The 10,743-nt window shown below is 47.8% G+C and overlaps 4 protein-coding genes across 4 annotated transcripts in view; all 4 read left to right on the top strand.

Annotated features, from left to right (window-relative positions):
• The window catches only part of BO85DRAFT_464003 (Hsp70 family protein), a gene marked incomplete at both ends in the record, with an annotated part of 1,872 nt that extends 1,185 nt beyond the window's left edge, over positions 1–687 (top strand). The window contains 3 exons of the mRNA XM_025661962.1: positions 169–229; positions 279–426; positions 488–687. Coding sequence (XP_025510162.1) covers positions 169–229; positions 279–426; positions 488–687 — 409 coding nt within the window. The remainder of the gene's footprint in view (positions 1–168; positions 230–278; positions 427–487) is intronic.
• A 352-nt stretch (positions 688–1,039) lies between these two features.
• Positions 1,040–3,054, top strand: tif35 (translation initiation factor eIF3 core subunit g). The gene is made up of 4 exons (XM_025661210.1): positions 1,040–1,158; positions 1,270–1,894; positions 2,247–2,418; positions 2,559–3,054. Exons 1-4 carry the CDS (start codon positions 1,142–1,144, stop codon positions 2,609–2,611), a joined length of 867 nt encoding a protein of 288 aa, XP_025510161.1. The 5' UTR covers positions 1,040–1,141; the 3' UTR covers positions 2,612–3,054.
• A 4,372-nt stretch (positions 3,055–7,426) lies between these two features.
• Positions 7,427–8,633, top strand: BO85DRAFT_464001 (uncharacterized protein; the record flags this gene model as incomplete). Its single annotated transcript, XM_025661961.1, has 6 exons — positions 7,427–7,482; positions 7,716–7,781; positions 8,134–8,155; positions 8,189–8,207; positions 8,250–8,299; positions 8,397–8,633. 6 exons carry the CDS (start codon positions 7,427–7,429, stop codon positions 8,631–8,633), a joined length of 450 nt encoding a protein of 149 aa, XP_025510160.1.
• A 1,683-nt stretch (positions 8,634–10,316) lies between these two features.
• On the top strand, positions 10,317–10,520 carry BO85DRAFT_346911 (uncharacterized protein; the record flags this gene model as incomplete). Its single annotated transcript, XM_025655474.1, has 1 exon — positions 10,317–10,520. A coding segment is annotated over one exon (204 nt), but the record flags the coding sequence as incomplete, so codon positions are not given.
• Between the last annotated feature and the right edge of the window lie 223 nt (positions 10,521–10,743).

Here is a 10,743-nt window from a genome sequence, read left to right as displayed (position 1 = left end):
AGAAGAAGAAGAAGAAGAAGAAGAAGAAGAAGAAGAAGAAGAAGAAGAAGAAGAAGAAGAAGAAGAAGAAGAAGAAGAAGAAGAAGAAGAAGAAGTAGCAACGATCCTCCTTGTGCGATCCGGTCGACTCTTACCTTTCCGGGACTAACTGAGAACTATCGCATCTAGATACTGGACTTACTTTTATGGTGAGTATTGTATTGATGTTATGAGATGGTTTGTTCGCAAGGTACGGAGTTCTTCTCGAGTCAACTTATAAACGCTAACGACGTATTCAGGGGGATGACATGGAAGAAGCGAAGGCCATCAAAACAAAATGGACTAAACGTAGACGGATCAAGGATGGACCTTTCAGCTCAATTAGTGTCAGCCTATACAAAGTGGATACTGCTCTAGGTGAAAAGCCACCTTTGTATTTCAATCGCCGTGAGTCCTCTCGCACAGCTGAAAATGGTTAAGTACGGATTGTTGACTATACTATCCTCAGGCGTGAACCAACATGCCACATTGAACCCAAGTCTCGGTGTCATTGAAAAGGAACGCATCCCAATTGAACGCGGTGCAGACAATAAGCTGTACTACGTCGTCCAATACGAAATCCACGCGGTGTACTATTCCGCTCACTATGTATACACCCTCTGGTATGAAGGTCGCAACTATGGGAGCGTCAAAGCCGACTACATCTGAGCGTGAAGCTTCTAATATTTGAATTGGATCTGGTTTGGACAATCGTAGTGACCAGAAATAGCCACTCGTCGGCCATGGTATTTACAAGCAAGGCGGAAAGGGGAAGGGTTAACATGCGTCTGGGCGTTGTCTTCTGGATTCGTTTTGGCAGTGGGGGATCGGGATAGCTATTGAGGCAGAGCTTCATCTAACAGGCCGTCTAACGTGTACCTAAAGCTAAAAAAAATTATCTGCCTGACGGTAGAAAGATGTTCGATGCATCCATACCAACCGTAGCCATCACCCTGTTTATCACGTGATCCAAACACCTAAGCACCAGCCACACTTACCATGCGCCACAAGGCATTTGCCGCGCCGAACAAATCCACAACGGATCTTGCATCTTTCGCTGAAATCCAGAAATTCAGCAACAATCGGCGACATCATCAACCTCCCCCCCCCCATCACACACACAATGTCGAAGCTTGGAAAGTAAGCGGAAACTACCCCCCAATCCCCAAAGATCCAGGGTCAAGAAGCGACAAAAAAAGTAGAGAACGAAAAGAAAGAAAATCTGACCAGGACTGTTTTTCCACTTTCCAGCCGCGCCGACTGGGCCGACGACGAGGAGTTCGACGACCCCTCCGCTCTCCCCCCGCAGCAAATCACGACCAACAAAGATGGCACGAAGACTATCGTCTCCTACCGATTCAACGACGAAGGCAAGAAGGTGAAGGTGACCCGCCGGATCAAAACAACCGTTGTTCGCGAACATGTCAACCCTCAGGTCGCGGAGCGGAGGACCTGGGCCAAGTTCGGTCTGGAGAAGGGCAACGCGCCCGGACCTTCCTTCGATACGACCTCCGTGGGTGAGAACATTGCTTTCCGGCCCAGCGTCAACTGGAAGGTTCAGGCGGCCGAGGCGGAGAAGAATGGTGGCGAGAAGGGCAGTATGAAGGATCAGCTGAAGGACAAGAAGGTCAAGTGTCGTATTTGCAGTGGCGAGCACTTTACTGCTCGTTGTCCCTTCAAGGATACTATGGCTCCTGTCGACGAGCCCTCTGCTGGTGGTGAGGGTGGTGCTGAGGATTCTCCGGCTGCTGGCGCTTTGGGTGCTGGTACTTCTAGCTACGTGCCCCCTCATCTGCGGAAGGGTGCTGCTGGTGGCGGAGAGAGAATGGCTGGCAAGTATGAGAAGGATGATTTGGCGACTCTGAGAGTTACGAACGTGAGTTTCCCCCATTGCCTCACCCCTGTCCTTCATTTACTGGACACTGTTTTGCTATTTGCTGGTCGGTCTTCCCGGAGGGGAGGGGGGAGGGGTAGAGGGGACAGGGGATGCTAGTTTTCCACCTTCTGTTCCCCTCTCTCTCCTTTTCCTTGCCTGCTCTGCCCTCTCCTTCCCCTCTTAACACTCCTATTGGTGTTGTTCTGAGAGGGAAAGAAAGAAAGAGGAAGCAGCCCTTTCGGGCACACACATGGATGTCATGAGAACAGCAATCAGCTTCCTCTACTTTCCTTGCTTCTATTGCATTCGGCTTCCCACGGACACATCACTAACTGACAACAAACCCAAACAGGTGAGCGAGTTGGCAGAGGAAGGAGAACTGCGGGATCTGTTCGAACGCTTCGGTCGGGTCACCAGAGTTTTCCTTGCCAGAGACAGAGAAACCCAGAGAGCCAAGGGCTTCGCTTTCATCAGCTTTGCGGATCGGGACGATGCTGCACGTGCTTGCGACAAGATGGATGGCTGTAAGTTATCCCTCCATTTCATTCATTCCATTCCATTTCATTTTTTTTCCGCGCCATATTTGTTTTTCCATTGCCATCGTTGCAATGTCAGCAACAAAGCAAGTTATCGGAATCGCAACTAATATTTCCTCTTCATATAGTCGGTTACCGTCACCTCATCCTGCGCGTCGAATTCGCCAAGCGTGCCACTTAGATTTTCTCCAATTTCCAATTCCCACATTTTTTTCTTCCCACACTTTATTCTCCTCCTTATTCAACTTCTTTTGCTTTTTGGTTTTCCGTACGTATCGTGACATGACACCCTTGGGTCTCTTTTCGTCAGGCAGGCGGGTATCTCCATCCATCCACACTTTCCATGGCTGAAGAAGATCTATTGACTACATTTCTTTGTATTGTATGATCCGATCGATAATGATGATTACTGAAGAACAAAATGCATTCTAATGTGTCGTGCGTGTGTGTGTCGTCTTCCCTCTTTGCTTTTTTGGGGTCGATTTGATACAGAGAAAAGCAGCGTGGTCTGGTCTTCCTTTATCCTTATTCGCGCACTACTCTCTTCCGGTTCAATGTGTCTATTTGTCATGCTGAGTTGCAAGGCAAGGCAAGCTTGCTTGCATGCTCTTTTTTTTTTTTTTTCTATTTCTTCCTTTTTACTCTTCCGTGCATTGATCGATCGCGGGTGGAAGTATTCTCAGATCGAGGGAGAAGGTCCAAACCCAAAAACAAAAGTACTTCAATTTGTTCGTTGGAGTCACACTGCATAGAGTGTAATAGAGTAGTTAAGTAAAAATGTTCGGTCCTGCTTACTTGGGAACCTAGTAGTACTGTCTAGGTTCCAGGACGGGGAGGAACTGGTTTTATTGGTTATTGGGGTAATGCTCCGTATCATCGTCCGTCAGGTATCGACAGCCTGGCTGGGGTCTACATCTCAATCAGACGGTAGATATTGAAGAGCCTCCTGCTTGGTATGTCTCGGGTAGTTGGTTATTAGATCCTTGCTATGATGACTCAATGCGTATTAGCTGACAAGCTTCTATGATTTGGCGGCATGTGTCAGAAAGGCTTAGATTTGAGCCACTCGGGGCGCGACAAGGCAGCATTGACTGTACTGATCAGGCTTTGCAGAGACGAGCTGCATGGTGAATAACGACCATGGAGCTACAGAGTGGACCAACGAGCCAAGGTCATGGTCAGTCTGTAGATGGTCCGGGGGTCAACAGCTAGCTGTCTATGAACGCCGGGGATGCTGAGATATTGGTCATGACAATCGCGAAGGGAGGCTGTGTTGTCGTTCGGTAAAGGTGGAAGGCTGCTGGCTGATAGTGCGTTTGCATGAGCTTCGTCATGAGTTTCATCGGCAAGGCAGCTCTGCATGTGTATCTGTCTAGGGAAGAAAAATCGGCATGACAAGCGGGAACGACGCACTGCTCGAGTAGACGATTCCGCCTTGTATGGAGAGCATGACCAGATGTGAGATCGATATCGAGCCGCCATGACCCCAGGGCCATAGAGGACATCTCCCAGCATACGAGCGGATGCACGGGACTATTCAGAGCGTGGCGCCGGGCCAGTGGCTTTCGATATTCAATCACATCAATTCGGTTTCGTGTAATCTTCGTTCACAGCCCGGAGCATTCGCTGCTCGGAAGGATTGTGAATGGTGCTGTGTGTCCAGATGGCTGGTTACATTGCACGAAAACGGGTATGGAACGGGAAATTATTAACAATGGTTTTGTGTATCGTTGGGGGGGGGGGGCGTATCCAGCAAGTCCTGAAACCAGCCTTTCTTGGCTCTGAGACAGACCCTCTGGCTTCATTCTGTGCGACTCGAAGGGCGTACAGGACTGGCAAAAGGGATCGGGAAAGATAGGGCGTCACTATTCAGCGTATCCCAGCACCACTCGCATCAATATTGGAACCGGGCTGTACTATGCACCGATGATAGATATCAGCATAGACAATTGATAGACTGACTACTAACCTAAGAAGTTGCACAGACAGGATGGATGTAGTAAAGATGCGCCGGCTTGCGGGCGCGCCCAAAGAAAAAGCTGTAGGCCTATTCGTAGTTATAGCGTGCTTTGTCGAACAACCAGATGCATATTGCCACCAACTGTAGTGAAAGGATGGCCGGATTGCAAGACCAAAGAGAGCTATACTCATCAAGCAAAGGGTGCCTTACAACAAGACTACACCTGACCCTACCTTGACAAAGAATCCTAGTTGAAGGCAATTGGAGAATCGTACAAGTGGGCTGACCAGAGTCTATGCAGACCGCATTCAGTACTTTCGGGTCCGAGGCTACAGCGTTTACAGCGCAAGTTGTCGGCTATGACACGCGTTGCAGTGATACTTGTGCTCCCATTATAGTAGTTCATGAAAATATGTTGGACTGCTTGTGCTTTGGGACGCCAAGGACGATCGTATCTGTCAGGTTTATCCTGTACCTATACATTAGCATGAGGGGCGCGGTGGACCTTGTCGAGATCATCTTCTTGATGTGATGGTTCGCTAAAAATAATTGAATAAATGGGGCCACATGCAAAGTTAAAACCACACTTCGTCGCGCAGCTGAAGCTGGGCACTAAAAGCCTGCCAAGGACTCATTCAAACGTGGGAACATTAGGGGATCCCGGAAATTAATGCCGATTGTTCTGGACTCTAGATGAGCTCAGCTGCCTTGATTGGCATGACAACCGATGTGCGGACTATCTTGATGGTCCAAACCGTAATATCGGCCAGTTGCAGATAGGAGCATGCCATGGCTGTCCCTTCGCTCCATTAGGCTAATAAAGGTAATTATTCGACTGTCGTACAGGAGTACCGTCCGCAGAGGGTATCAGCCACCACCAGTGCGGGTAGAAAAAGTCAGCAGGTGAAGAGAAGAGCGTGTCGCAGCTATTGCTCCTGGAACACTGAAGATGCGAGTCAATCGGAAGTACTCCATCTGCACAAAATGTTAGCACGGGCAACCCTAGGACAGGTCCAACACATTCCCGGATAGGCTAGAAGCCATGGTCTTGAATGGGACCTTGTTCGAACTCTAATAGGGACGGGTTTCCGGGCGGACGGGCCTCTCTTAACCAAGGAAAGGCTGGGGCCAGTTGAGACAAAGAAAAAGGAATTAGTTGAAGAAAGTTTACTCACTATGGACATCCGTAGTGGAGAAAGGTTCCTTCGGAGTAGGAGTAGGCTTGCTTCCCATGAGTCACGGTAACTGTGTCTCCATAAGATGGTACTCTGTGATTCGCTAATCAGTCCCCACGGGTATTAGTGGACTCTAGATCGAGCTGAGAATGGCGGCCAAGACAGCAAGCAATAAACTTTTGCTATTATGTAGGCGGCCATCGTGGAGGGCATCTATCTGGACGTGCCAATAATAGACGGAAGGCCATGACGAGGACCGTTGCCTGAACAAGGTTTTTCTGACGGTCCCAACGGCAAGGCTACGAGTCAGTTGGATGCCATAACAATAAAATATATTAATCAAAAAAGAAATGGATGGATGGGATGGAGGAGACAAGGACAGGGACGATAACGGGGTGGATGGTCGAAGGCTCAATCGTTGTTGTAAGAAGGTCCATGCAGGTATGCCGCTATACTCTTTGGGGATGACCCCATGCGGGGCACGTGCTTTCGGTCGGGTTGGGTTTAGCGTCACGATGCGGTTCCCGATTCATGTTTTGGTGTGTCTCCGCCGAACCAGGCGCACGAAATTCAAAGGGGAAAGAATAAGCAGGGAAAACAAGCAACTCCACGAACAAATTCCTAAGATGTTTACCATCTGGAAAAGGATCCAGTTCGAGGACTGTCTATTCTCTGTTTCTGATCTTTCAGGAGAAAATTCGTCCCTTTGCCAATATCATCATCACCTCATTCATCATGACCGATCAGCAATGTCCTTTCTAGGGAGAAATTTGAATCTCATGGGTCTTTGACGCCCTACCCTTGGACTTCAACCCGCCGATAGGCTCCCTTCAACGGGCTAATGGGGCTTACCCTGGCTTGAAATGCAACCTCCGTCTCTAGCCCCCCTGGTTCAAGGTTACTATGGGATTCGCGCCGCATCCCGCGGACACATCCTGCACGACATTCGCCCTCCCTCCATTAGGGACTCCATACCCTTGTACAGGCCTCCAACAAATGGCTCTCAAATAAGACCCCAGCACTGGGTCTCCACCAATTATACATCCTTGGCTACTTTTTTCAGCACGGTGCATATCACATCTCAACCAACTAGCTTCCTGCGAGCCTGGATGATCATGCAGCCACATAATAATCCTTCACCGGATAAGGAAAAGAAGCCAGAAAATAGGAGGGAAAAGGAAAAGGGGAAAACACAAAACTGATTAAATTTAAGGAAAGAAAAAGAAAAGAAGCGAGAAAGAAGACACTTACGCCCACCCCCACTGGCTGGGATACCAGAGACCACTACCTACTAAGTAGGTTCGGCGGTCTCCTTTGCCCTCTCACCAAACAGTGCCTCTTCTCGATTCTAGAAAACATTGCCGTGTGCTCCGTACAGCGAATGTTACTTTCTCCGTACTGGGCAAGGGTGGTGTGACTGGAAGAAGGTATCATTGTTGCTGGAGCATATTCCCTAACTATTACTGGTACAGCCAAAAGTTCCAACAGATTAGTGTGTATGGGACGGGTCATGACCACACACTGCTCTTTGTATCGGCCGCATTTTGGATTCGAATCGTTTCCAAATCGTTCAAGCCCATGTCGGTGAGTGAACAAACCACCATACGGTAACAGAAAAGAAAAATATAAAATAAAATAAAAATGACAATAATGAAATAAAACAACCGTTGGATCGAACATGTCGATCGCCTGATCTCTCATTCATGCAAGAGCTACTGCTGCTCGTGCCTCAAGCACTCGAGATCCTCTTGAAAGCATCCAAGGCCGGAGCTCATGCCTAGAACATGGATTCTTTATTTGGGTCCACAGGCCCCTGTCTGGGACTGTACAGTTTTTTACGGAGTACATCGACCGTTCGTCAATGGCCTTGAAAGCTATTGGTTGTCTGCATCTGCCGAAGCTCAGTAGTTATCAACAGTCTCCATCATGCGACTGGGGTCTGCACGATTCCCGGAGTGATGATCGTCGCTACTAATCCGTTCTAGCACCATTCTAATTTGTTTTGCTGCACTTTGCCGTTCGCCGGGTGTTTTTGCCGGTGATGTTCTGTATGGAGTATGATCAATTCACCAATCACGCCGCCAGCTGAACCATGTCCAAGTTGGTCTCCATTCTGCTCTTGAGTTTGTGCAGCGCTGAAATCTGCCTAGACGTGGACCATGGGGATGTAACATGGATTTCAACGAGTGCCGTGTCTCTCCAACGGTTTCGACAGGGTCCCAAACTCTTTTTATCCCCTTCGCGCGCCATTTTAGTTGATACACCCATTATCAGCCAGGAAGGTAATTGCTCACTCTACCTATTAACACAATTTTAAAAAAAAAAAAAAAAATTCAAATAGCGAGAAAAGAAAGTAAGAAGGAAAATTAACAATAAAAGGAAAAAAAAAAAGGAGGGGGGGGAACCATATTGTTTTCTGGGAAATTAATGGGGGAGGGGGGGGAGTGTGCCGAATAGAGGAAAATGAAAAACGGAAGAAAAACAAAGGAGCGCATTTTCCATTCGCGCAAGCGTATCCCAAAGGCAGCACGAATTGTAGTCCGTTTCTGTTCTTTTTCTTCTGTTCAGTCATGGATCGGCAACAACAAATGTCTTTAACCCTGGCCTCGACTAAACTCAACAGCAAACTCGTGGCGAAAGTGGTATTCGCTTTCAAGCTTAAATTGGCAACCTGAAGCTCCCAGGGCTTGTGCACGACGAGCTTGTGCAGACATTCCCGCCGCATCTTACCAGGGTCGCTCATTGGTCACCGTAAAGGGGCCAGGCTAGGTAGACAGCGGAGAAAGTGGGCGTCGTGTTGGTGTGGCACGAGAAAATACCATGACATGAAGGAAGTGGTTTTTCATCCAACACCGGGAAACAGATATCAAGCGATCAGATCCCTCGACTGCTGGTCCAGGGCATTTTTACCAGTCAACAGCTCATTCTGCACGGCGGCTAACAGTTCTCTGCGACTCAATTCTCCATCTTCTTTGTCAAAATTCTTGATAAATCCACCGAGAGGCCAAATTGGAGCCCTGAGCCCAACAGTTATCTCCTTGACGTGGACAAGCGGAACATTGAGATAACCGATATACCCACATATAGGGTTGCATCTCAAAATTGAAAGCTGCAGTGATAGATGCAAAATAACCTTCCTCATACTTGACTCAACTTGCTCGTCATCTGCCAATTGATACATGTGAGTCAATTCCACTTATAAAACTCAGGATTCTGCACCAACAATAACTCTATGGCACATGCATCTCTATCTTCTCCCTGTCCTTGTCTTCCTTCTGACTCCATTCGTTGCTTTCGTTCTTTTTCTTGTGCCTTGTTGAGTGCTCTCATCACTATTCCGTTGTCTGAAATGCTTCGGCTACCACTTGATCCTTCCATGGTTATTGTTCTAAAACCTACATCTTTTGTTCAGCCAAGCCACTTACCACCGATTACCGCACCGTGGTGTGGGTAAGCTTATGCCTTGACAGCACTTGCTACATGCTGCCTCTATTGTAAGATTTACCTAGCAAGCCGTTGAGATCCTTTCCGTCATGGCTGTCGTGGCGAACTTGGAACGCTGAGCACAATCATCTACGGATGCTTCTATGTTTTCTTTTTTTCCCTTTCTAAATCCACGGAATTTCCTTTTTCGTTTGGCTTTTCTTTTCTTTCCTAGATTAGTTCCGTTCACCCCTCTCTGTCGCCCCTTTTACATGGACATGTCGTCTACCTCAGTGGGATCGAATACCTGATCAGCCACAATATCATCGAAGCAGATTTACTTCATGCACTAGTCGACCTTTGTCATCCTCGGGGATTTGGAAAGGTCCATAATCGCCTGTGGTGACTTCCTTTCGGCGGTTGGTTGAGTCACTGACGGTGTTATAGAATCGCGTCGCTATACCAGGGATCTCGCCATTTCTAATATCTCCGAATAAGAGCGATAGTGTATGTCGAGGCGCGCGGTTGTAAGACCAACAGGATACTTCACTAACACCTTTCGCTAGCTATCGCCTTTTCAGCTTCTAGCGTACCCTTGTTAGGCGCCGCCCAAGCCTAGCGCTCGCCGGGCGTACTTTTAGTGCTTTAGTTTGCGTTGATTCCAAGGGTCCCAGACGCGAATCGGCCTCCTGCGTCTAGCTTGCTAAGCCAAGATACCCTGATTTACCGATCTACCTTGTCTTGAGATTCCTTTTAACGGCAATTTGCTAGATGACTGTCGAAGTTTGCAAATGAATCAGTGTAAGTGGACTCATTTTCTTGTTAGTACCGTTGGGAACTGGATTTTTTGTTACGGGTATGGTTTTCTTTATTACCGCCAGTCTTTCCAAGATACGATCTGAGGATCAGGCTTTGCACTCGTGACCCGTTTGCGATTTGCTTCTGATAGGCGATCTACATCTGGGGTGACGTTTATTTCTTCCTTTCGCATCTCGAGCTCTTCTATTCGGTTACACCATTTCAGGCGCTCCATTCCTCTGGTATCATAACGACATCAGGAAATACTGCTTCCTTGGTCGACAGGGATGGGATACCCTATTTCATACCGGGCTGATCAGATAAATTGTGTCCTTTCTTTTTCGTTCCTTCCGGCTTCCTTATTTCCTCGCATTGTTCTTGGTGCATTCCTGTGATATTCTGGTTATCCAATTCTGGTTTTTTCTTCTCTCCAGTATTGCGCTGTGGATCTACTCGCTACCGAATGGAACCTGGCAATGCGATTCATCATGAGCTTTTTCTTAGCAACGCTTCTGCAGAGCACCTTTCCACTGGACGGCCCGATAAACACCGACGGGGACTATACAGGGACATCACGACCATTTTCGAGTTCGACAGGCTTTTCCATGGATGAAGAGGAAAATACCCGAAGGGGCGGTGCTGTTGGCCACCCGCTGGCGCAGCCAGTGTCAATACCAGCTACTAACGGCCTGCGATACAACACACAGCAGCCTGCGATGCAGGAGGTACCGTAAGTTGTCTTTCAATTCAGACTGCCCTTGTGCTCCACTTGGCCCGCTTGCAGCCACTAGTCACAGCTTCTCCCTTCTAGTCCGAACAAGCTGAATAGTTGGCCCAACGCCCTCGATTGATTTATTATTCTTTATTATTTTTGCTGTTATTATTATTATAATTATGATCATTATTGCTATTCCTTTTCTATTTTTCTTTTTCTTTTTTTTTTTTTTTTTTTTTTTT

Source organism: Aspergillus piperis (genome assembly GCF_003184755.1).
Source record: "Aspergillus piperis CBS 112811 unplaced genomic scaffold BO85scaffold_33, whole genome shotgun sequence".
Lineage (NCBI taxonomy): Eukaryota > Fungi > Ascomycota > Eurotiomycetes > Eurotiales > Aspergillaceae > Aspergillus > Aspergillus piperis.
The sequence above is the reverse complement of the archived record's forward strand: the minus strand, read 5'-3'. Positions and strand labels throughout refer to the sequence as shown.

Bases quoted from the DNA above. Each gene is read 5' to 3' on its own strand.
- tif35 (XM_025661210.1), top strand. The intron at 1,895-2,246 runs GTGAGTTTCCCC...AAACCCAAACAG, and splicing joins CGACTCTGAGAGTTACGAAC to GTGAGCGAGTTGGCAGAGGA. The intron at 2,419-2,558 runs GTAAGTTATCCC...CTCTTCATATAG, and splicing joins TTGCGACAAGATGGATGGCT to TCGGTTACCGTCACCTCATC.